Source organism: Dermacentor variabilis, chromosome 4, assembly GCF_050947875.1.
Source record: "Dermacentor variabilis isolate Ectoservices chromosome 4, ASM5094787v1, whole genome shotgun sequence".
NCBI lineage: Eukaryota > Metazoa > Arthropoda > Arachnida > Ixodida > Ixodidae > Dermacentor > Dermacentor variabilis.
In genome coordinates this window covers 44,628,421-44,655,738 of record NC_134571.1, presented here as the reverse complement: position 1 = coordinate 44,655,738, position 27,318 = coordinate 44,628,421, and the positions used below count along the sequence as shown (strand labels likewise).

Sequence of the window (27,318 nt, the reverse complement as noted above, 5' to 3'; positions counted from 1 at the left end):
AAGACAGGATGGTGATATTGGGCGATTTCAACGCGCCACATACAATGTGGGGCTACGCGTCCACATCCCCTAAAGGAGCCCTACTTGAGCAATCGGTTGAGAACCTCGGCATGCAGACAGCAAACCACATAGGCACGCCCACACGCACAGGTAACAGCGTGAGCAGGGACACAACACCCGATCGCGCGTACTCGCTAAACATCAAAGACGCACAGTGGGCATCGCTAAACGAAAACTTGGGAAGTGATCATGATCTGATTCGTATTTCACTCTCGACCCCCAAATTGCGTAGAACGATTGGCACAACGAAATTAACCGACTGGTCAAAATACAGGGAGCTCCAACGGAACCTTGACACAGCAACGACTCCCGACAACATACAAGAATGGACAAAACTCATCCAATCAACACACAAGGACACTACCAAAACCATAGAGCGTACGTCGGACGCCCCCGTGGTAGATTCCCACCTAGTAAACTTGTGGGACGAAAGACACAGATTAGTTAAGCGTTGGAAAAAGCAACGCCTTAACAAACAGCTACGTGCCCGCATAACACTTCTGGCGGAAGAGGCGCAACGACACGCTGACGAATTAGCGAAAAACGAGTGGGCTACGTTCTGCGGGTCCCTCTCGGGGACCTTGGGAACGGCTGGCACGTGGCGCATCCTTCGTGGAATGCTTGACCCGGATAGCACACGCACGGAAAACAATAAACGAATCCAAATCATATCGGACAGTTTTCCAGGCACAGACGCGGAACTACTAGAGAAACTGAAAGAACGATACATAGGACCACCACTAAACACAGGCGCCCCAAACGATATGCGACCATACCTTGGAAAGGCGAATTCCAAATTAGATGAACCTTTCACATATGCAGAAGTCTTTGAGGCAGCTCAAACAGCCGCCAGAAACTCGGCTCCTGGCCCTGATGCCATCACGAACGCGATGCTTTGGAACCTGGACGCTGGAGTCCTGACTAAAATCACAGAAGTGTTCAACGGCGAGAGCTGGCTCAAAGGCCAATTGCCCCCGGAATGGAAACACGCTAAAATTATCATGATCCCCAAACCTAAAAAGACCCCTTCAATAGGCGCTCTGAGGCCCATTTCTCTCACGTCCTGCCTGGGTAAACTGTACGAACGAGTAGTACAAACAAGACTGCAGCGGTACCTCGAAGAAATAAGATGGTTTCCAAACACCATGATAGGGTTCCGTATGGGGCTATCCTGTCAAGACGCATTCTTACTGATCAGAGAAGAAGTTATAGCTAACATCGCCCGCGGAGAGGAAAGACTAGTGCTCGCACTAGACCTCAAGGGAGCATTTGATAACGTTTCACACAAAACAATATTGGAGGAACTCGAATTGACGGGATGTGGAGAACGAACGTACAACTACGTGCGGGCTTTTCTCGCCAACCGCACCGCCACGATAGGAATCGGTCAACTCGCTTCCCAAAAGTTCAATATGCCCGGTAGAGGAACACCCCAAGGGGCGATAATCTCACCTTTGCTGTTCAATATAGCGATGTGTCGCCTTGCGCGACAGCTGGACTAAATCCCCGATTTGGGTTACACACTGTACGCAGACGACATAACGCTATGGGCAGCAGGGGGCTCTCTGGGACACAAAGAACAAGTGCTACAACAAGCAGCCGAGGAAGTAGACAAATTCTCGAGGAGTAGTGGCCTCAAATGTGCCCCCGAAAAATCGCAGGTCATTCGGGTGCACTCGAGGGGCTACATATCCAACGGACCTGTCAACATCGTTGTGGAAGGACACACGGTCCAAGAAGTTAAAGCGATGCGTATCATGGGTTTCTGGCTCCAAAGTAGCGGAAACGCATCCCACACCATCAAAACATTGAAAACCACCGCAAATAACATTGCGCAAATGATCCGTCGTGTAACTTATAGGAAAGTGGGCATGCAAGAACACGACACGCTGAGGCTCGTCCAAGCACTAGTAATAAGCAGAGTCACGTACGGCCTGCCCTACCACTTCCTTAGTCGCGAGGAGGAAAGGCAGGTCGACATCATAATAAGATCAGCATATAAAGCGGCCCTCGGACTACCCAAGGGGACGCCCACAGATCGCCTGCTAGCCTTAGGAGTACACAACACATTCGAAGAACTAAAACAAGCCACACTAATCTCCCAGAGGGAACGCTTGAGCTACACTCACGCAGGACGGGCCCTACTGACAAGGGTACGTATTTCCCCACACCCACAATTTATCAGCGAACAGTTATTACCACTACCAACCTCAACACGAGCTCGAATAACAGTGGCACCCATACCCAAAAACATGCACCCTGAATACAATAAAGCAAGGCGAAAAGCACGTGTACAACATATTAGAACAATGTATGAAAATAATCCCACGTACAACACAATATACACAGACGCAGCCGCGTATTCGAACGTGCACTCGAACGCCAGTGATGCCCAAATGAACATCAGGAGGTACGCAGTGGCAATCGTCGACACGAAAGCACAGCAACAATTTACGGCTTCCGTTAGGGCAGGTACTCCCGCGGCTGCCGAAACTTTTGCCGTGGCAATGGCCCTCGCTCACGCGGAACGCACGCAAAAGAGCGTCACCATAATAACAGATTCACAAGAAGCATGTCGCCTTTTTCTCAAGGGCCACGTGACCAAAACATGTCACTCAATAATACCGACGAAATTTGCCCATCATCACCGGATCCTATGGTGTCCAGGTCATACAGGCCTTGAGGGTAACGAACTGGCCGATTCGCTAGCCCAAGGTATTATTAACCGGGCCGACTCGACTGGGGCGGTCCCAAGTAGCCGCTGTAATGACCCCAATCCAACGAATGCCCGGGAGATTCTCGCTCATCAGCGTGCAACCAGAAAAAAGTACCCTCCCCCTCACCCACAACTCAGTGGAGAGGAAGCCGCCAGCTGGCGCAAAATTCAGACTGGGGTATTCCCCCACCTTAAATTACAGAATGCCATGTTTCCCATTCGCTACAGGCCCGACTGCCCGTGGTGCGGAGGCATACCAACACTACAACACATTACTTGGGATTGTGAATCACACCCGTTTGATAAAACACACCACACAATGGAGCAATGGGAGGCACAGCTAACCAGCTCAGACCTGGCGGGATAACAGTCCTTCATAAGACAGGTCAAGCTGGCGGCCGAGGCCAGCGGGGCCTTGGACTAAAGGGTCTCCGACCACTGCACGTAAATCGTTTGTCAATAAAAGTTTCTCTCTCTCTCTTAGGTGTTATCCTGGACGCAAAACTTAACTTCATTCCCCACTTAAAATTTCTTAAAGAAAAGTGCCTGAAGACCATGAACCTCCTCAAGCTGCTTTCTCGAACAAACTGGGGCACTGACAGGAAGTGTCTGCTTAGCTTATATAAGAGTCTCGTACAATCACGCCTCGACTACGGCGCCGTGGTGTACCACTCCGCAACTGAGAGTGCGCTAAAAATTCTCGAACCTGTCCACAACCTCGGTATGCGACTGGCAACAGGCGCCTTTAGAACGAGCCCTGTTGAAATTCTGTACGTCGAGTCCAACGAATAGTCCTTACATCTATGCAGGACATATTACACTAAGGTAAAATTGGACACCGAGCATCCATGTCATTCCATTGTTAGTGACCTGTCCGCTGCCAGACTTTACCGTAACCGCTCACTTATTAGAACTCCTTTGAGCCTGCGCTTGGAAGCAATGGCAGAAGAAACAGACATCCATTTCCCAGAAAATATTCTAATGCCTCCCACTCGCCTTCCACCGCCTTGGGAATGGCAGACCATGGAGTGCGATATCTCTTTTGTCGAAATAATGAAACTTGCACCTGAGACACATGTACGATCACACTTCCTCGAACTCCAAGCGAAGTACTGCTGTGCCGAGTTTTATACCGATGCTTCCAAATCATCTGCTGGTGTTGCGTGTGCAGCTCTTGGGCCATTTTTTTCCACATCCGGTGCTCTAAATCCCAACACAAGTATTTTCACGGCTGAAGCATACGCGATACTCTCAGCTGTAAAACACATCAGACAGAGAAATCTCAATAAGTCCATCATTTTCACAGATTTATTAAGCGTAATAAGGGCATTAATGAGTTTTCGAAAACATAAGAACCCTGTTTTTAATGAACTATACACACAACTATGCTTAGCCTTAATGTACAACCAAAACATCGTCCCATGTTGGGTACCTGGCCATAGGGGCATAAAAGGTAATGTAACTGCTGACAAAAATGCAACGTCAGTCGCCTTTAATGAAACAGATATAAGTAGACCCATACCAGCAACAGAACTTAAGCCCTTCTTACGCCACAAACTGAAGAAGTACTGGCAGGGCCAGTGGGATAATGCAGTAGTGAATAAGCTACACATTATCAAAACAAAATTAGGGAACTGGTTATCTGAAAGAACAGCAAGACATAAGGAAGTGCTTCTTTGTAGATTAAGAATAGGACATATTCCACTCACTCCTACCTTTTGACGGGAAGCGAACCTCCGACATGTACCAAATGTGGCAACAGGCTTACAGTTATTCATGTCCTTATCCAATGCACTAAAATAGAGGCAGAAAGAAAAAAATACTTTCCCTCCGCTTATCTCCAACACATGCTGTTACATCCAGCATTCTTTCTGAGCAATGAACCCCTTTTTACTTTTCAATCAGCATTAAACTTTTCATTTGAAACTGACACCCTAAATGTGATTTGGCCAGGCTATTTGTAGCACGGCCTCCTTCTGGAGGTCGTAGCTGCAATGAAACCATTTTCTAGAGCACCTGCCTCCCAGCCCTTGCTTTCAAGGTCTTGCTGAGGCACTAGTGCTACAGATACAGTACTACATATTTTACTGATCTCGTGAAACATCTATTGTCATCGCAGAAATGACCAATCACTGTCATTTTTAATATGTATATACTTGTATTTTACGCACTTTAGAGCGAATAAATTTTAGGTCCTTTTACAGCCACATTGTATATTTTGCACTTTTTAGCAATATTTTTAGGCCACTATACAGCTGTGTTTCATTACTCTCCGCAATTAACACTCGTATATCATTGAGAAGCACGGATCATCGACTTGGCGCTCTTTGGCCACATCTGGCCCTTGCGCCAATAAACTCTACAAATCAATCAATCAAACTCTACTGCTAGCCATTTAAGCTATTGGTGACATTACTGTGCCCCAGAAAAAGAAAAGCGAATCCCCCTCCGGCAAATCTCCCAAATCACGAGGGTTGCCAAGTATGTTCATACAAATTCTCTACTGAGGGAACTCTGCTACTGAATTTGTTGCACATAACTGGCCGTCCTTTTGGCACTCCCTCTTGTAGTTGCATTGCAAAGAAGGTAGCGTGGCAGCACCAGAGTTTATCTCCTCTAGTTGGCTGCCTTAGCCATGCTTCTGCAGATAGGTTCAGTGCCAGTATGCAGATCACACCTTCTTTTACTGTCACATTAAATTTCACGTCATTAATTATGGACAACACTCAATATTGTTATTGCTGTGATTCCTTACATGAGTGAACAAAAGGTTAAAAAGGAACTTTCTGGTAATATTAAACTTGGAAAAATTCAACCTTATATGAAAGGTTCTTTACATGGACCTCAGTTGCTGAAATCAGTGCAGAGTGAAAACATTGTTTCATGTTCCCATCTAGGGTGTTGGGAAGTGGTGTCATAGGCGGCCCTATGACACCATGCCCCATGACACCATGCCCCACTATCATGACCAACATGTCATGACCAACATGTCATGTCTTGCACCAAGTTTTTGTCTTAACTTTTTATATTCTTTAAATGCATTATGCCTCCAAAAGCTGCTCTGTGGCTTTATCTTTTTTTTTTCTGGTTGCCATCTGCAAGTGCATTGGAGGCAAAGAGCCAGCCACCTATGATGCTTGTGCTTGCTGGGTCATATGGTGACCAGTTTCTTTGCCAAGAAGCAAGGCTTTTAAAAATACTAGTCAGTTGATTTAGACATAAGCTAACATGATGCTGTTCAGATCTCTGAATATTTATGGTGCCTCTGAATGAGCCCTCTAAAGAAAGATGTATGTGAGGCTTGTTAGCATGACAGTAGTGTTACTTTTGTTTTGAATGTGTGTGTGCATGCGCGCATGTGTGCATGCGTGCATGTGTGCGTGCATGCATGCGCGTGTGTGTGTGTGTTGTCAGACGTTAATGTTGGGCATCGAATTTCCACTGTGTGCACTGTGTTGTTACACCTTGACTTCATTGTATTGCATCATAGATAAAAAGCAAAGTGTGTGTGCTTTAACTTTAATGCATGTTTGAGTTGTGATGGGCTCCATTGTGATGACAAATAGTTGCTAATCTGTGTTAGTGGTGTTTGTGCATTCCTTCTTACCGTTGTGGCTGTGACTCATTATATCCTCCCAAAACAAACTGTGGCTTCCACAGGCTGAGAGTGGTGTTTTGATAAGCGGGAAAAATTGCTTTCTTTCTTTTGTTGTCAAAATTAGTTTAGCTGTTCTGTGCCCTTTAGTATAAGCTTCAAGTTAAATTGTGAGGAACCCAGCTTCAGACGTTTGTTGTTTATCCCTTTATTACAGAACAAAGACTGAACATTGGTAAACATATGGTGGGACTCGGAAAGGTATAAAAAATGGCTATGCAAGTCTGTATTTGCATTGGCTTCATGACTTGTTTCTATCAATGATATTACAAATGAATGCATATTAACACACTGTATTGATCCAGCTTACCAACTTTGTTCACTGCAAGCATTTTCAGCATCGCTGTGTGCGTCAGAGTGTTTTAGAGTGTGACTGTGTTTGCATTTTTATGTTGCACTAGGTCTAGAACTTGGAAGCATTATGCATGAATTGGACACAGCAGAGAAGATATGCCTCACAAAGCTTCGGGACGCCATAGTTGCAGATGTGGAGGTCAAGTTTGTGCTACCCTACATTGAAGCAGCAGACATCTTCTCGAAGGAAGAGCATGAAGATATCCTGAAACAGGTGAGAAAAATGACACCGTCAGTTTCACTGTTGCCATTTTAGTATAACTTCAACCTTTGCAGCGGTGAAAATGCGTTTTACTGAATTACAGATTTTATCTTGTTTGCAAATTTTGATTGAAGAAGTTTCTTTAAAATGTTTTTAGTAGATTTGCAACAATATTTGGTTGATCCAAGTAGATTTCAAATGCAGTTTTAATGCATTGAGTCCATCTGAGCTCTGTTGTAGGGATATGTTGATGGCATAGTTATTTCAAATGGAAATGGAATGATCAGAAAGAAAGGCCGCAAGCATCGTAACTGTCTCATGTTTCAGTGGACACCTGGATACCCCTGCAGCATTAAATAGGAGACCTACAGGATTAAGAGGGAAAGTAGTAATAAAGAAAAAAAAGTATGCTTTAATGGTAAAAATGAAACACAGTAAAAGATAGTAGAATCAAAATTGCATAAATATGCAGTACTATCAAAATGGAAATTTATTGAAAAGCCATATGAAAAGCATATAGTACTGCAATAGGAATGAGATAGGTGCATACTCATAGTAAGCTGTGTGCGTGTGCGCTCACATGCACTGGTTTAGATCAGTAATGTATGCTTTATACACCCTTTTGTCATATTGGCATAGCACATGTAATTAGGCTTCCAGCAATTGTTTGACTGTCTTATGAATCCTCCCATGACGGACATCTCAAGCAAGCGTAGTGCATTGCATAACTCATTATGTATGCATTTATATATACTGCAGGATTCTGTCGAAAACAAGGTCAGACGCCTTCTGGACGTTTTGTGTTGCAAAGGTGAAGCTGGCTATAATGTGTTCATCAAGGCCCTAGAACATGACAATGCCTACGGGTGGATTGCACAGAAGCTTCGCATGGAGCATAATAACATCAAGAAAGAGAATGTTCATGTGCACAAGGTAAGGCTGCCATCACTTCAGGGATGATTCGTGGTGCTTGTAGCTTGGCAGGATGTAAGCACTTGTCATGCCTGGGGCTACTAATACTCTTGGTCGACCACTTCCTGAGATGCAATCACTTTTGCAAAATTTGACGGGACTTGTTACCGGAGACGTTGATTTCTACGGCCGACAGCATTCCTCACATAGTGCCAAGACCACTTTCAGCACTGTATGTGGAACACTGTTGCCAATAGGCGCTGATGCTTGCGCTGCCAAGTCATGCGAAATCTTGCGAAAGTGGTCATTCCTCTAAAAGTGATTGACTGGGAACACTGCCTCTGGTGTCGATGGGTGAAACGTAAAGAACCCTGCAGGCAGCGCACATTGTTAGTTGTGCCATTTTTGTGTGCACTGGGCGACATTCACAGATCTTACTGATGTTTCAAGGACCCTTTGAGTAGGAGCTTAGTTGAGTTGATATGGTTACTGACCTTGTGGAGAAGTGGAAGGAAGTATGCTTACATGAGATTTTTACAAGGCACAGTTGTAACTGCAGTGGTCATGATGGTGAAGCCACTGAAAACCAATGAACTTGCTGCTTCATTGTCACTGTGCCTACCAGTACGTTGTTCTTTTCATCATAACCAGTGTACTGTAACCACTGTTGCTGAATCTAGCAGTATTTTGCATTTGAGCAACTACAGTAATATCTCATTAGTTTTGCTCTCGTCATTTTAGTAAATTAAATCATTTGAACTCTTGCTCTAGTTCTGGAAAACATAATCATTAAATTAAAGGCTTCAGGCTTGCTAATTGGGCAATATTGTGCTGTGCACTGGTTGTTTAGACAACCCACAGTGTGTGTGGAGCACTTCAAATGTGCAACACGAAAGAGAAAAGACGGTGCTGTAGTCACGAACCACTTTCTTTGTCAATGAAAGAAAACCTACAGAGGCAAAGCATTCATAAGCAAGAGTGCTCCTGAAAGATGTCTCACACTCCTGTGTTAGTTTAGACTAGGGGAAGAGAACACATAAATGACGTAAACGTAAAACAAACAACAGCAAAAGAAGATGAAATGCACCACTCAGTGTTAAGTTTGACTTATTTGTCTGCTTTCCTCTTCTGCATTTGGGCAAATGTGAAACAGTTGCATGTGGAAGCTACACTGATTCATTATGTGTTCCAAGAAGTGAAAAGCGCTGCCAAATGCTATCGGCACTTGTTGCAGTGAGACATGTGCAAAAGCTCCGCCCCCATAGCTTTCCTTTCATTACCACAGAAAGTTGCCCCAAATGTACACTGTTTTTTCGTAGGCGCCGCCATATTGTGAACGCAGTGGTGCTGCCTATGAGCAGCGCCATACTGGCTTGGGTGAAAGTGGTGTTTTGCATGGCAGGTATACGCTCGGCGGTAGGTTCTGGCATTTGTTTTCACGGTCGTGCGGTCTGTTTAGTATGATGTGTGCGCCTTCTATGTGGTAAATAGTTCTGTGAGCCGTGAAGGAGTGGTTTAAGGCATCAAGGCCGGAGTTTCTGCTGCCGTTGAAGTGGACGGAACACGCAGCGCGATGTGTGCGCATATTTGAGCCTACAATCAGCCTCGGAGATCAATTGTGTAGTTCTGAATGTTCCATTCACTGATGTGACCTTATTGCAATATTATCCTCTATTTCTAAGCTGCGGTTTAGGAGCCATGAAACATATACGCCGATCGTAACAGCGTGGGTACCGTTCTGCTACAATAGGAGCTGTGATGTTATACTTTGACATGCGTTCAAACTGTTAGCTGCAGGTTACATTGCTTGACTACTTGGTTCGATGGATGAGGTTTCTGCCCCTGAATAAAATAGTTTTGGCAAGTAATAGCAGCATACCTTATAGTCTGAATTAAGCTTGTCCTGCAAAGGGACTGTTTACGAACTGCGCGAGCATCCTAAGCAGTGATATATGTGCCGGATTACAGATATCTTTGTTCCATATACCGCATGGTCCAAGCATACGGCATCAGCGGTTATGTATCTATAAACATTGTGCGGCGTGACTATGCGAGGTCGTATTGCGGCGTTAGCCCATTTTCTCTTGCTTTTTTGAGAAAGAGGATGATAACCGAATTTTTTTTTTGGTTGTGTTCGTTCCATTCTCTACGATGCACTCACACGTATTACGGAAATTTTGTCCTCAAGAATAGCCATCGCATTCTTTTTATGCGATCCCTCTCATATATTACGTCTGCATGCAGACCAAAAAGGCAATGCCAAAGCGCACAGCTTACATATGTATAGTGCTGGTTCACCAACCGCAGTGATCGCTGTGTTGAGCAGCACCATCAGCCTTATGCAGGAAGGCTAGCATAGACATATAGTAATTTCAAGCCTACTAGACTTGAAATGAGTGAGAACGATGCCGGTGCATCATTAATATTTGATAGCGCCTGCCACTTACATGCTTCGTGGTTGCCTCAGGTTGGCCGTGCACGAGCATGCATTCTTATGCTTTGTTTTACTCCCTACGCCAAGCCATCAGACAGTGAGCTGATTTGTCATTTAATGCTTGTGATACAGAGACAACGGTTTTCTTTGTTGAATTGAAACAGATATAAGCAAAATAGTTCACAACGCATACACACACCATGACTGATAATGTGTCTACCCTGTGGCTGATAAAGCGTGTCACATTTTTGCGCCCCCAAGACATATTTCCACCTACTGTAGTTACCGATGCACCGAAAGGCTTCCCTGACGAGCTTATATGAATGGACATGGCATAAATTTCACAAAGTACAATCTAAAACATCTCAAAATCATTCCGCAACACGCGACAGCAATACTTGCAAGCAGCGCCGCGCCGGATTGCCCAAGCCAGAGAGGAGGAAAGGCTTCCGCGCGCCCTATCCTCCTTGCCCGATGAAAAGGTCTATAGCATCCAACTGAAATATAGTGGTAGTACAATCCACATTGCCGTAGCCATTAAAGGGAACCATAAAGAAGCTGTAGGAATGCTTCATACCTTTTTATTCTTTCATTTAGCTTCACAAATGACATTGCGTTTTTTTGTTTTTAGGACTCTGTAGTTGTCATTCGTGGTTGCTGTCATTGTGACTGTTGTTATAATTTGCTTTATGATGAAGATTCATGTCACATGGCCAAAACTGACGCCAAGGTCTTCAAGTTATTGCTTGAACAACGATGACAATTGGGACAGTCAAAAACACTGAAAGTCAGAGCTTGAAACAAGTGTGAAACATGAACAGGCATGCCCGCGTGCATTGGCATCAGTGTATCTGTTTTGCTCCGATGCCATGCGAAGCCTTCTTCCCTTCTCTCTTGACTCATGCCGTGGGGCGGGAGTTAGCCAACATGCCTGGACAAGTTGGCCGCGCCAAGCCACAAGTGTAGGCAGTGATGATTTCCTCCCTCTCCTGGATGAGAGTATTGCCGGAAAGCTATAAAAAGACAACCACCACCACCAGTGACAGCGTTCACATTTCCTCTTCAATAAGAGTAGCTTGTCCAGCTTACTGCTTTTTACGTAGCAGTGTAATTAAAAATTTTATTATTTTGGTATGTTGCCTCATTTCTGCCTGGGTCTTCTCCCACTGACTGACCTGGTGAGGCTCCAGCCCACTGGGCCAGTGCTACTCGTTGGGTTGTCAGATCAGATCACTGGGTTGTCATCTGCTAGCCGATTTTTTTTTCTCGATGGTAACCGCATTATTACTGTAACCGAAATTGGTATGCTTCCACTTCAAACGCTGTCTTCCTCATGCTTAGAGCCACCTTACTTACCTGAAAATCGTTATCTAGGTTTCTTTTCTCTTTTTCTTTTCTCCTGGGTTCCCTTAAGGCACATTCACACTGAAAGTGGAGCGTGGAAGCGGCCAAGCGGATTTTCAATGCGGCGAGGCGGTGAGCGCGCGCCTCTTTAGACTGGACGGCTTGGCTGGCGGCCCACACCGCAGAGAAGGCGGAGCATCTAGCGTTTTCGTGACTCGCGTGTCGCCATCTCTTGGCACCGGTTGTCCGTCCTCAATGCGTGCGTGTGTGAGTGTCGTCACCGTGCCACCGTCGTCTGGCATTTTGATTGGCCGTGGGAAAGCGGAAAGCTCCGGCGGGCGGAAAAAAAATGGTCTGCGAGCGATTGGGCTCGCCGCCTAATTTTCCGTCCGCTATTACCTTCCTGGCGAGGAGGTTTGCCTGCTTTCCGCTTGTCTGCTTGCCCGCTTTGGCCGCTCCGCCTTCAGTGTGAACGTGCCTTTAGTCACACAATGCAGAAAACAGGCTAAGAAACACAAATGTCCGAACTTTTTTTTGTTCTTGTCATAACAAAATATTAAAACACTTAGAGAAGGAACAACGGTAAACTGCAATTACTCGCTGTTTGATTTCAGTTAATATTTTGTCATATGCCCTTTTGCAGCAACCACTACTACCATTCTAGATGGTAGTGAAGAGTTCACTACGGTTGTGGCTTGGGCTGCTTCGTTAATGACGCGAAAGAGTTCACGGCAGGCACAAAGTTATTATTTGCTCTAACATGATCCCATTCTCGGCAAACAGCTTCCTACAGCTCGTCCACAGTAGCCGAATAAATAGGCTGTCACAACATGAATGCTTTTATGCGCCGCTATACATTTTCGCAGATGTTCATGTCAGTGCCCTTGCCTGGCCAGGACAGCAGATAGATCCTGTGAGTTTCTAAGTGCTCATTCAGAACCTTCGCAGTATGCACCGGCACAAGGTCATGCTTGAGCACGAAATTAGCATCTGGGAAGCAGTGTGGGTGTATGTGGGTGTAAGGGAGGAGCACTTTCTCCAGAATTTCGCTACAGTAGCGCTGCAAAGTAAGAGCGCCATCAATGCTGTGTAGAGGCCCGAGACCATGCCTTGACACTGCGCCCACACGTTCACGCAGGTGCATCGGCTTGCGGCGACTCCCTGCACATTGGCTGGCTCATAACTGCATGGAAATCGTATTAATTTCAGTCCTTCATCTAAAATAAAGTTCATTCAGAAAAAGCTCTTGCCATGTTCCTCTTGTCGCCACACTCGCACGCGTTGGTTTTGTCATGTTGAAAAAGTAAACTCGTCCTAGAAGATTACTCGACCCCAGTCAACAGATCTGCATGAGACGTGCACTTCGCCAAATCACAGTCATGATGCCTTATTTGAAGCAGTGAGGACAGGCTTTAGCGCAGCCACACAACTTGAGTTAATCGCAATATTAAGAATGGAAGCATTCACATCCAGCAGCTCCTGCACTTCTGTCTGAAATGATTTCTCCACAGTTGCAGCTACCACAAGCACGTGCTCTTCATCCGTCGTTGCCTTTAGTCAACGCCTATGTGGGACATAAAAAATGTGGCCTTCCTTGCTGAATGCTTGGATAATCCAATTCACAGTCTTTAGTGCCATCAGCATCAGGGCGCTGATGGAGCGCTGAGAATATCCCTTTCTTGAGCGAAAGTTTGACTATGTCCCACCTCTCTTCTTCAGAAACACTGGTTATGCTGAGAGGTTCAGCAGCTACCCCGGTCAAGATGGTAATTTGAACGAATATATATATATATATATATATATATATATATATATATATATCTCCCACAAACACAGAGGGAGTCGCTTCTACAATACGCCCACAAGTATAATACACATGCATGGCAATAGCCTAGCTACATACAAACATTGATCTTGGGAACTTCAGCAAATAGTAGCATAGTTTCAGACTTCCATATATTGTGTGAAATATGATTGCAAGTTCAACATTGTTACCACTCTTGAAGTGTATACCTCCCTCATTGCAGTACGCGTGTAGCAGACGACACGTGCATGCTTGCACGATGCAATGTGTGCGAAAGTAAAATTCTTGTACGCCAGACCCACGGTGCATGAGCACTGCTTCTCGATGGCGCCTCTAAACTGTGCTGGCAGTATGGATAGTCACACGCTCCTATGTTCACGCTCGAAAAGATCGCGACTGTACATTTGGCTGGTCTCTGCTGCTCTACGACTCGGATTGCAACGATGCAGAGCCTGATATTAATGGGATCTTATGTTGTAAGCTAACACGCAGATGCCACGCCAGCAGTGGAAGCTTCAGTAGCCTCATGACCAGAACTCCACCAAATCTTCGTTGAGCTCCCTGGTTGAAGGTGGAGAGTGCCTCCAAGCACTCTGATCTGAAGCACGGCACTCTGAAAGAACCAGCCAAATGTGTTTCGAGTTCTCAATTTCGACCAGCCGAATGTGATGCTCGCTGCTAGAGTGGAGTGCTAAAACATGACCAGCCAAATGTACCGTTAGTCTTTGCAGAGTGGTGTGAGCAACAGAAATGAACACCAAGAGATAACTACTTCTCCATCTGCCCAACCAGATTTTGCCACCTCAGGACATGCCTCCATATGATGAAAGAGGCCTGTGTCCGCTGACCAGACCCAGGCCAAATCTCTGAAGCTCACTTTAACCCCAAAAATGAGAGTATTGTGGGAGGTTTCAACCATCTCAACATGCAGCTGCCTTTCATTGTGCTCCAGAGCACTCAAAAGCAATCAGCAAAACTACATTAAGTGTGATGGTTTTGTCAGTAGACAGATGTCATTCTGAAACCAAAGGGCCCAGGCTGCAATTCAAGTGTCACTTTTCTACAATATTGGCTCGTTGTGACCGTGAATAATCAAAATGTGGCAGAATGATGAGTCGCAAAACACTCTTTATTGAATGAACCTATGCCCACAAAAACAAGTTACGCTTAGACATAACGAAAGTAACGAGCACATGAATCAATCGTCGAAATCTTATCTGCTGGTCAAACGTGACAGCTGCTTATACACGTCTAGTAGAAGATGCCAGCATAATCGCTGGTCCTCCGTGTCTTCCAAATTGTGCAACACTATTCACGTTGTGTATGTAATTCGATTACAAAAGCTTTTGCTACAACATGGACGACGGGTACAATCAGCAAGAATGATTGAGAATGTTGTGATATATGCAGATGCACCTTGTGGTGAGCAAATAATGTTTAACATTTGTTAGCCGATGAAACATGGTCGCCGAAAAAATATATACAAGTATGTGTATCAATATCAACACGTTTATTTACCTTACTTTGCAGGTACTTCAAAATGGGGGAGTGCCATTTCGTCTCGTGCACCTGGTGAAACGAAGAAGAGCTGTGCAAGAGATAAGAGATGCATTGCGGTCTCTCTGCTCCAGTGGGTACCGTTGCAATGGAGCTGTGGTTCTGCATGGCATGATAGGTTGCGGCAAGTCGATCCTGGCCGCAGAGGCCCTGAGGGACTATAGCCTGCTAGTCGACTGCTTCCCAGATGGGGTCTACTGGCTGCCAATTGGCAAACTGCGTGAGCAAAGCGATGTGCTGCTCAAGATGCATCTTCAGCTCGACCGCTTGAATCTTGGCTCGCACAAGGATGTCAGCACCATTGAAATGGCGACCTGTCGGTTGAAGCGATGGAGTCTGAACGACGTCAAAGTGAGTGTCAAACATGAATCTGCACATGCGGAAAAAAATTCATTGACGATTACGATACTCCGTAATCCGAAATTTGAGTGCAGCTGTATACATGTTTTCATTTCGCAGTATATTGGCTGGTGTGGACAATCTTGATTGTACCCGCCGTGGTTGCTCAGTGGCTATGGTGTTTGGCTGCTGAGCACGAGGTCGTGGGATCGAATCCCGGCCACGGTGGCCGCATTTCGATGGGGGCGAAATGCGAAAACACCTGTGTACTTAAATTTAGGTGCACGTTAAAGAACCCCAGGTGGTCGAAATTTCCGGAGTCCCCCATTACAGCGTGCCTCATAATCAAAGTCGTTTTGGCACGTAGAACCCCATAATTTAATTTAATCTTGATTGTGCAGCATCTTGCAAACAGAGCAATGTGTGGCATGACTGCCTCGCTAATAAGGAGATCTTGAGAGGTGGCGCTATGTATGGGCGCGATTCACAGCAGCCCTCCGCTCATGCAGCGCTTTGTTTCCATACACACAGTCCGTGCTACTCTGGTGCCATCTCGTAGCCATCGTCGCCGCAAAGCCTGTTTTTCGCAGCACCGCGCTTCTCTCGCTTTTGCCATACCCTCCTTCTGTGCTTTCCACCTCATAGTTTTGCTGAACCCTCCTCCTCTGCTTTTCTACTTGCAGTCTCTTCGCTATTGGCATCTTTCATCTCCCGCTGTGTTCTGCATTCGCTTTCATCCTTCGCTATATTCGTTCGCTTGGTTATGAGGGACAATGCTGCCACTGAAGCTTACCACTGGAACAGGTGCCTAAGAGCTCCACTTAAAAAAAATTAAAACAGTTTTGGGGATATGATGCTCAAGTACAAAGGTAGTGATTTGATGCGAGTTTTGTGATGCAAAGACAGCTTGTTTGGAGAGTGTGAGACAAGTGCAAATGATTTTTGTTGCGCAGGGGTTTCAAACTGAATTGTAAGAACTGGTATGGTCATGTTTTGAAAGGGCCCCTCACCAGGCAGGATTCATAGAAAATTTGTTATACGCTGGAGGTTATGTGCCCTCTAGGGAGCGTTCTACATCAAGAATTTTTCAAATTGGTTTTTTAAAAGCTGAGCTAAAAATATTTCAATGCTGCGGACCCATGATTTTAGGAGGTGAGCATCACCGCCAACATAAAACTCTCTCCGCTTGCCCTGTTTAGCCTCCGCAAGCGAAATTCCTTCCTTGTGTTCTCCATATCAGAGCTCGAGAATGGCCTGATGCATACGTCAAAGGCCCTGTCTTGTTTTTTTTTTTTCCTCCCTTTCTTGCTGCACGGTGCACTTCTGCTCTTGGTGCCGCGTGCGAGCTGTTGCATTTGTCTAATTTTGTGCAGCGCGCAACTTTGCACACTGTGCACGAGAACATCTGACTAGTGGTAAATATATATATGAACATTGATGCAGACACAAGCGGATCACAGAGCATGAGTGTGTGCTGGAACCCGGTAGAAAATTACATAGTTTCGTTATCTGCGCACGTGACTGCACAATGTGGGAACAAGCAGACGAAATGGAAGTACATCTCTCTTGCAACGATATGAAGTAAAACAAAAGCATGCAGACATTAGGTTTGTGTGTTTTATTATTGTGCTAAACTTTAATTCGTTTGAAGCAACAGATTACACAAATAACAAATGTTGCCCTGAATAACTCTCGAAGTCACGTGTCTCCATGAGCAACGTCACTGCACATGCATGTACATAGGTGCACTTGCACATATACTTCACCTCTCCGGCTGGGAACGTGGCACCTGCGAGGAGAAGGGCAAAGGGCATTTAGTGTGAAATTTCAGCTCTTTCTGTGACGCTTAGCACTGTAATACTTAGTAGACACGATCGTTAGTGCACATCGTATGCACTGCGCTTGTCAGCTCAAAATGTCGAGGCCTGGTGAGCGACCCTTTAAGGGGCTCAGTTCACCCACTCCGTCTGTCTTTCATCCCCGCTCCTTCTTGTCTGTAATGGCCCCGTCTACTGCTTGTTGCAGGCACGTCATTATGTGAGGCTTTAGTTAAACATGAGAGGTGTACCTGGGCTCTTCACGTGGATCCGTGGCGACACAAAGATGACCTTCTGAGTAATAATGTGCCACAGCCAGCACCATGTCACTCAGCCATGAGTGAAATCAGTGTGACACAGACATGGTTTGAAAACTGGACTTCCTTAAAAGAGTGTGCGGATGCGAAAATTTCGTAGCTCGTCTTTCATTCTTCTTAAGCTATCGACTCTATAATTATGATACGAAGCATCAATTACTCGAGAGCGCCCCAAATATTTACAGTACCTTTTATACGACTCGTTCAAAATGCTCGTCGAGCACAGCGTTGCTTTGAATGTGGAAAAGGAGGCTCATCATGCCACTGAAAGCAGAGATTGTCTAGTCGTGTGGTATCACAAACAACTTAACGGAGCTCACTAGTCTGCCTGGTGTGGTGATTGGAGGGGCCATACAGTGACTGTGTGGCCAAGAGCTGCCAAATTGGCCCTTCCATTTGTGCACTTCTCTTGGAAACACAGGGGGACATGCTCTCCTTTCTTGTCCCCTTGAGTATAGAATGGACTCGGCTTTTGGCAGCACGGCCGTAGTGTGTGTGTGTGTGTTTACGTGTCAGTGGTATCTGGTACCACGAAACCACCGCAACAGGCTTCAGTGATGTCATGAGTTTTTCACTGCCAAAGCCGCATTGCTGTTGGTACACATTTTAAACTCGTCGCATTGAAAGGTAACGTAATGAATTATTTGTTGCACTCTTGGGGAACCAAGGCTTCATAGTGCAATTAGTATCAAGTCGATGGCTATCTAATAGAGCAATAAAAATGAGGCAAACATTTTCTGTCACAAGGGTTTCTCTCGGTACTCCTTTAAGTAACTAAGTACGTGTTTAGAATCAAACCGTGGTTCGTGGCTGAAAAAATAATGGGTGTATGAGCATATGCTTATTTTTTAACCCTGGGGAAATGTTTTTCTCCTTTTGAAATCACACTCAAGAGCATGCAGGGATTGTCAATATCAAGTACTTGGGGATGACGAAACAAAAAATTTGTAGAGTGAAATTAGTATAGTTAATCTTGAAAGATTGTGTTGTGTTGGTTTTCTTATTATGGCTTCATGTATATTTAGCTATGGCTGTGTTTTTAATTTCTGCATTTGGGATGTCTGCATTTGGTAAACATAGCGTGAGCGTAGAGCGATCTTTCTGTGACCCTGCTGGTTTCAGCATCTTTGACAGGTGGCAAATCAGGCCGAACCTAACAATGAAACCGTGTGAATGCCTGCTTTTTACTGTCGGCGAACGCTACGCACGGAGCTGTGATCGAGTCATGTGATGCATGGTGCCTTCATCTGTTGTGCAGATTGGCCTTACGAAAACCGACCTAAGTATGTACAGAGTTGTGCATAAAGGACACATACACAAGAAACAATGATGGGATGCACCTTGTGTGTCCCATCGTTCTTTCTTGTGTCCGTGTCCTTTATGCACAACTCTGTACATACTTACGGCATACCAACAGGCCCAAATAGATACCTCAGTGAAGACAACCCACCTGTCGTAAAGTTGGAATAACCCTTCTGTATTTCGGAGAAAAACTGGAAAGCAAAACTTTTTATGCAGTAAATAAATATGGCGACACTATTAAACTGAGAACCCCATTGGTAGTGAGTACAACAGAATGCCACTAATTTATTAGTTTCTAGGAAAAAAGCACTTGATTCTCTTCAGCAGAAATTTTATTGATAAAAAGATATTTTCCAGACCTTTACACACATACTAGAAACGAGCTGTAATCAGTGCTGGCATACTAATTTGGTGTTTCCTTTTATAATAGTAGTCCATACACTATATCTTGGATTTCTATCTACCGATGTTGTTGACAGCTTGATACATTTTTGTTATGCAATACAAGGAGACATCGAGCATGTGCAGCATCGTATCTCTTGGCCCAAAATTTGCAAGCTTTAAATTTGGTGAAAAATATGTTGATATTCAATATTCAATTTGATATTGACAAGTGTACTTATCTTTATCGGGCGACCACGTTTTGCCGCCTAACAAATGTAATCGCACAGCGCGGGACGCGCCTGCATGTATCCGAAGTTTCTGGAAAGTTATCAATGCTTCTACCTGGCTGTCTGTTGTCGCCGAACCTTGTGTTATCTGATTTCATCGCCTGACGCGAATGGTGTAGAACTTTGTGGAAGGCACGCGGGTCCCAACGATTAGTCTGGAACATTCGACGACTGCTCTATAAAATCCAACGCGCTTGACCCGCTGATCAGATTTCCGACAATCGCCGACCGTGTTCGCCGCTATCGTTGTGCTATAAGTCTAGCCTGTTTTTGTGGGCACAGGTTCGCCCAATAAGAACTTGTTTGTATTCCACCGTATTGCTGCTTTCTTCACCGTCACTACCACGTGACAATATTCTGCTTTCTTTAAATGCTTAATCATTTCTGTGCCTACCCAACGAGAAAATACGTCCGTCCGTAATGTAAGACGATCGCTTCCATGACAGGGCCCACAGCTGTGAGCAAATTGACCTTCTTGCTGCCTCTCACTTCAATGCAAACTACCGTATTTACTATATTCCAATGCACCCTCAATTGTAATGCACACCTGTTTTCTGTGACCAAAAAAAAGAAAAAGAGTACAATACCGTGCACCTTGTGCTTTCATATAGAAATACTGTTTTCTCTCATTCGAAAAAAAACTTCGAAAAAATTCGATATTCGAAAAAATTCGAAAAAAATCCGAAAAAAAATTTTCCCAATACACTAAAGTTGCGATGAATAAAAACACAAATGGAAGCGGCATACCTTGCCGCCAAGATTTTTACTGCGCCGGTACGAGTTGCGTGGGGCAATAGATATCACTCGTTCTTGCTATCAGACAACTCCTCGCTATCAACAGACCAAAGCAGTTCATCCTTCGTGCTTTCCATGGCATTCGAAATCCCACACTTTTTAAAGGCATTGTTGACCATGGCAGACAAGATCGTGCACCATGCATCTTTCATCCATCTAGTAAAGTCCTGCAGGGAGGCACGTTTCATTTTATTGGCGGGCGTGAATTCGTGGCAGCCACTGACAAGCCATTCGGTCTAGAGCACCCGAATTCTATCTTTCACTGGCTTGTTCAAACAAACATTGAGCGGCTGGAGCTGCAATGTCATGCCGCCGGGTATCACAACAAGGTCAGTGTCGCATGCAGCCAGTCCTTGATGCGCTGGTCAAGGTGGCACCTGAACACGTCGAACACAAGCATCCCACGCAGACCCAAACTGCCACTGGGTCTCTTCCGCCAAACGTTATCAATCCAGTCAGCGACCAAGTCCGTGGTCATCCAACCTTTTTCATTTGCACACACAATCACGCCACTCGGAAACACTATTCCTTTCGGGAGCGTCTTCCGTCTGAATATAAGATAAGGGGGCAGCTTGTGCCCATCTGCAGTGCAACAAAGCATTGCGGCGACTCAATTTTTTTCGTGGCCAGAAGACAAAATGTGCACTTGCTTCGCCTCCTTCTTTTCAGCAGGTTGTGGTGGCAGACATGTCAAAGTAGAGCGGTGTCTGATCGGCATTTCCAATCTGTCCGAAGTGGTAGCTGTTTCTATGGCGCAACTTCAGAACGTACCGCTGAAAACTGTGCAATTTCTCTTCATATTCTTTGGGAAATTTTTGGCATATCCCTGTCCGCCTTCAAAGAGAAAAACCTTTCTTTTCATAAAATTTGATAGCCAGCACATGCTTGCTTTGAAGTCACTCTGCATTGGCCCTTTCTGTAGGGCTAACTGCATTGCCCGTACTTTGAGCAGAATGAGCGTATTTTGACGCTGTGCCGCCCGCTGCTCTTGCACGTATTCCGCGAGGAGCTCTTATCGCCCATACTTTGAGCTGAATGAACATACTTTGAGGTTCACATGCCGCCGGGTCGCTCGCTGCTGTTGCACGTATTCCGCGAGCAGCTCTTCTATTTCGGCGAAGTGGCCCTGCTTCGGTCCACGGAAGCACTTCCTTTGCATTACTGGCGAAAATATTATCCTTCTGTTTGCGCCAGTCCCGCACGCAAGTTTTGGGAACTGCGAATGCTTGTGATGCGGCCCGATTTCCGTCCGTCTCCGCGCACACAATAACTTTCCTTTTAAATGCGGCATCATGGTGGCCTCGGCATGTCTTCGTAGTCGGCGTTTCCATGCTGATTGAATAAACGCAGAAAACGGGAAGACAGGCAGTAGACTAGGTTACACCAGCACCTGGTTACACGTACAACATGGAGGTATGCACATGGAGGAAGCTACGACAGCTAGGTTAGAAGCGCGTACGAGGCGGCCATTTTTCGAATGCCAATGGCGATATGGCAAAGCGGATTTAGGGTCGAACTCGATTCTAATGCGCATGCAATCTTTGGACTCGTTTCATCGAAAAAAAGGTGTGCGTTGGATTCGAGTAAATACGGTAAGTGGCGAGAACAGAGTGTGCACGAAGCTATCAGCACTCTGCAAACTTTGTCCCCATCGCAAATCGCTTTCAAGATAAGGCCCGCGCGGCCGTCGCCGGAGTATGGTTGACCACAGTTGATAATAATTCGCATCGAGAGGAGGCAGCGCCATCGATCATGCCTACGTACAAGGTCTACTAAATGTGACTGTTCAATTGCATCACATTCTAAAGCATGCATTGGCCAGTGCTCATCTTACATGAAGCAGTGGTATCATCCAACTGCACCATCATATAACATGAATGAACATTGCTACTACTAGCCTCTTCATCGTCTCATGTTGGTTTCAGTCAACATTTGCTGTTGCAGCGATGCTTCTCCATTTCACAATTCTTTCGCAGTGTTTCTCGCAATTATACCAAACATGGCAGCCTACAACGGCAAAACATAAGGTGGTTAGTAGCAAATGCTTATGCATCATTTAAGTAACTCCCACAGGAGGTTCTATGTGTAATTCTTTTTTTCTTGATTCGATTAGATATTTGATTTGAAATCTGCTATTCAGCATCGCAGTCTCCTGGTTAATATCTTTTTCTTTCAAACCTCAACTAATGTACAATTTATGAACACTTGTTAGTTTTTATGCCTGTCTTACCACAGCATTGGTTGTGTCAATTCTTGTGAAAGTTTAGATTTCTTCATGGTTTTTGTAGGCTTTGCTGGTGCTTGACGATGTCTGGTCCGCTCGAGTTGTGGAGGCATTTACTGTGGGCTGTCCTCTGCTGGTGACCACTCGGGACGACTCTGTTGTGAATGACATGCACATGTACAAGCAATCCCTTCAGATCGATGAAGGGCTCACTCTCAACGAAACTCGGGAACTTTTTGCCAGCGTCCTGAAAATACCTGAGCAAGAACTGCCTCCAGAGGTTGAAGAGATATGGAAGGCTCATCGAGGTACGTCGCATACCTTGTCAGCTGCTGTGCTTACTTTTCCATTTCAGCAAGTGTGATTTTCTTCCCTGGCACCTGCAGCAGCTGCTGTGAAAGCATCGTGTCTCAGTTGACCTCAGGCTGTGTTAAAGGGCACAGCGCTTGTTTTTCTATAGGGGTGTTAAAACTGGTCTACAGGTCCTTGGCAATCCTCAAGAGAGAACAAGGTGGTTCGCATGGAACGTCATGTGTTCAAGTGATAAGGCAACTCCGGCATGCCTGAAGCAGTGAAATGAAGCTAGTTGCAGTGGAAGAGGTGTACTTGGCCTAAACAGTTAGTTACTCAATAAGATCTCATCGATTCAACCCTCGTTAATTCAACCCTTGTTAATAAAGCGCTGCCATTAGCCAATACTTGACATCAGTCAACAAGGGTGCACTCATCAGTGCGCTTCTTCCTTCAGTTATTGTGTATAATAGTTAATGTATTGAATGAAACAAGCTGAAGCAAAAATCTGTTTAGAATTTCGATAAGAATTACCATCAATGACAGATTTTTCGGATGCCTTTGCAGCACTGCTACATGCCCCACAGAGCCAATGTATAAGCACGTTTGAAATTTAATATCCTGAAACCCTTTGTCATTGAATTTATATGACTTTTTGACATGACCGTGGGTCCGAAACGGCATTAATTGAAGCTGCCACTACATTGATTATCTTGCAACCTCAAACCTGCACTCTCGCATGCTGATTCGCTGGCAGCTATGGTAGTCATCTTGTGCTGTCAATAGGCCCAGCTGCTTCGATGTTCACTGTTAAGCCTCCTGCTGTTCGATGCCGTATTTTTCATGTAAATGATACCCTGCTGTTGGCAATGGTGCTGACTCTGCCTTTGTCGTCGCTACCAATGGTGTCGAAGCGCGAAAAGCACAACAAGGGTCTAAAGTGTTGCATGATGCTGGTTACTGAAAGCCAGATTTGCCACAATACAGTGGTGCTATGTGGTCAAGCATATGCAGTGTATTGCGATGAAGCTTACCAAGAGTGCAAAGTGTCATTGAACATAAAATTCGTTCCTTAATTATACATGTGTGCGTTTACAATCTCCTGTTGTAGTATGAGCACTGAGGTACCTTAAAGGGGCCCTGAAGCACTTCTTGAACATAGTAAAAAACCGTTGCTAATCTGTTAACAAGACTCTGTGAACAGGTGAGCCAAATATTATTGCAATGCATGCAGCAGAGAATTTACAATCTTGTGTCAAAAGCAGGGAACAGTCGCTTGGTCTTGCATCGAAAATGTAATTGAAAGCAGTTGGGCAACGGCCAAAAGCAGTAAGTTATAAATTTATATATCTGTGATCTCAAAAAGACAAAAAAATAATTTCAGCTTTGCACTGCGCACAGCTGTGTCTGCTGCACTTGGCCTCGAAGATGGCAGTGGTGTGCTGTGTAGCATAGTTGAATGCGGCCACCACAGGGTGCCACGAAGAACCCCTCTGCTGCTGCGACACTAAACTTCTGGCCGGAGCTTTGCCCTCTTGGCTTCTCTGCTGTGTAGCTTCCACTGTGCTAGTGGAGATAAAAAGAGAGAAAGCCGTACATCGGTGCGATAACTCAGTTAAATGATCAAAAAAATTTTTCAGCATGAGATTCGCGGGACGACAAAACTTTAAAATAGTGAGGCCATTCTATGATTACCATAGTTCTAAATGTGTTTCAGGGCCCCTATGAAACATTGCATAATGCCAGTTTCCGAAAGTCAGCCCTGCCGCAATACAACTTTGTTACATGGTCAAGCATGTGCAAGTATTGCGGTGAAGCATACCAAGAGTGCAAAGTGGGCACTGTCACTAAATATTAAATTTGTTCCTTTTCCATGACTGCTAGAAAATGGTCATTTTTTATATGTCTCACAAAAAAAATTATTTGCCACTACAAATAATATTCCAGCACACATTGCAGCATAGCATATTGTGCATAATGACATGCTCTTTCCAAAAAGATATGTTGCCAAACAAAAAAAATTAGGTAAAACATACAAATACTAGAAACCGCCATTTTTGCTACCAGTAGATAAAAACATATCACGAGAAGCCAATAAACAAAGATGCCAAGAAAAACTTAGGGGAAATTACTTGTACTTACAAATTGAATTAAAGAAATGATAAATTAATGGCAATGGAAGTGGATGAAAAAACAATTTGCCGCTGGTGGGGAACGATCCCACGTCTTTGCAATACGCGCGCGGTGCTCTACCAATTGGGCTACCGTTGCGCAGTTTCCCCATCTACTTCCTTGGGTATTTATGTGTTACTACTAGAACTAACCTTGGGAGTGTTAGCCAGCGCCACCACTTGCAAACCTTTTCTACCTCAGGCATCACGAGTATGTGGTCTTTCTGGGTGAAGGCAACTGGTCAATAAACCTGCACATGCTACCTGAAGGCATCAGTATTGCCAGATTTGAGACCCTCATTATGTAATGAACGAGAAGAAAGGGGGTTAACCGAGGGGCCCGATTTTTATTAATCATATCATAAGAACCCTACAAAGACACCAATGACAACATAGGGGAAATTACTGGTACTTAATAATTGAATTGAATTGAACTTTCATTTTCAGCTTGCTTCGGTGCTTCTGAAGCAGGCGACGCATTCGCTGTGTCCACGTGATCCCTCATGCCACGTCACACCGACGGTGGCGCCAGCTTTTCCAATGGTGGAGCTCGCCCCCAATAGCAATCTTGCACTCAACCTTGAAATTCTTAATGGTCGCTGTCCAGGACCTTTTGAAGATAGCAATGCGACTAGAGCTTGGTGATCTGTTCGTAGAGTGAACTGTCGACCCCACAAGTAACCATGCCAGTGTTCACACGCAAACAGAGATGCAAATGCTTCCTGTTCGCCTATGGAATACCATCGTTCTGTGGAAGATAATGTACGAGAAGCAAAAGCTACTGTAAAGAGCTCATTTCTGCATTTTTGCTGTAGGATGGCTCCTATGCCAATGTCAGAAGAATCAACCGTCACAACAATAGGAAGATGCGGTTGAAACATGCGTACCACCGGGCGTGATGCAAGTACGTCTTTAATTGCCTGAAAGCTGTATTCAGTATCCCGATCCCAGACAAAGGCTTTTCCTTGCCTTAGGAGTTTCCTTAGCGGTTCCACTACGTCGGCATACTGCGGGATAAATTTAGCATAATATCTCGTGAGGCCCAGAAATAAATCTAGAGCCTTTTTGTCCTTAGGCGGTGGTGCCTCCACGATTGCCTGAATTTTGCTATCCATCGGGGAAATGCCGTTTGCGGAAGTTTTATGTCCTAGGAAAGTTAATTCTGGGATACTGAATACGCACTTGTGGTTAAGCTGCATGCCTGCATTACTTATTCTAGACAGGACGGTTTGCAAATTTCTGTCATGGTCACGTTGAGTGTGTTCCCATACAAGAACATCATCAAGGTAGCATAAAGTGCCTGGACAGTCTTTTAAAACAGATGACATGATCTGCTGGAAAGCAGATGGCGCAGATGCCAAACCGAAACCACAAGCTTGAAGCGAAAGAGACTGTCATGAGTAATAAAAGTAGTAAGCTCACGGCTTTTCTCGGACAATAAAACCTGATGATAAATGGATTGCAAGTCCAACTTACTAAAGACAGTAGCACCAGCGAGTTGATGCAACAGTTCGTCAGCTCTCATTAGCGGAAAGGCGTCGATGACAATAGCCTTGTTAGGGTCTTGAAGATTGACGCAAAGTCGAATGGAATTGTCCTTCTTCCGAATGACGACGAGCGGAGAAATCCACTGGGACGCTGAGACTCGTTTGATGATATCAGTTGATTTCAGCCATTGCAGCTCGGCGGAGACTTGCTCACGGAGAACCAGAGGTAAAGGACGCAGTTTTGCCGAGACTGGTTGCACTGAAGCTCGAAGACGAATGTCGTGGATGAAGCCCTTTACAAGTCCCAATTGTCCTGAGAACAGATGGGCGAACTCTGTTGGAGTGTTGTGTGGAAGAGACGGAAGCCGAACGCTTGGGTCAGCTGGAACTCCTGACACTTGTTGACATCCGAGCAAAGACCCTTAAATGTCAATGCCCAAAGCTTGAATGGCATCTAAGCCCAGAAGAGAAGTGCCTTGGTTCGTGACGTCAAATATCAGTACTGCAGCCTTGTTGCGATACTTGATGAGCACGGAGAAATGTCCTGAATGCAGAATTTCTTGCTGCAAATAATTATGGAGTCGAACACTCAGAGATAAGGAAAAAACCTTGAAATGTGCTTTGTACAGGGAGCTGTTCATCAGCGACACCATAGTTCCCGTATCCACAAGCAACATGAGTGAAGTATTCGCAATGAGCACTTCGGCGTGAATTGTTGTCGGACGAAAATTCAGTGCTTGAATTGTAAGCACAAATGGGACTGTAGTGGCTGATTCTGTATCAGCGGTAGCGGAAGCAAGCTGCGCTCCAGCAGGAGACGGTCGCTGTATTTGGTTCCTCGAACGGCAAACCTAAGCGTTATGTCC

The 27,318-nt window shown here is 45.1% G+C and overlaps 1 protein-coding gene across 3 annotated transcripts in view; it reads left to right on the top strand.

Annotated features, from left to right (window-relative positions):
- LOC142579037 (apoptotic protease-activating factor 1-like) overlaps positions 1 to 27,318 on the top strand; it is a 129,754-nt gene that overhangs the window by 10,988 nt on the left and 91,448 nt on the right. For 2 of the 3 annotated variants that reach the window (XM_075688843.1, XM_075688842.1), the window contains exons 2-6: positions 6,589 to 6,632; positions 6,833 to 6,999; positions 7,747 to 7,920; positions 15,012 to 15,389; positions 22,568 to 22,811. In XM_075688843.1, coding sequence (XP_075544958.1) covers positions 6,853 to 6,999; positions 7,747 to 7,920; positions 15,012 to 15,389; positions 22,568 to 22,811 — 943 coding nt within the window. In that variant the 5' untranslated portion in view covers positions 6,589 to 6,632; positions 6,833 to 6,852. The remainder of the gene's footprint in view (positions 1 to 6,588; positions 6,633 to 6,832; positions 7,000 to 7,746; positions 7,921 to 15,011; positions 15,390 to 22,567; positions 22,812 to 27,318) is intronic. The other variant, XM_075688840.1, reaches the window with a different exon arrangement.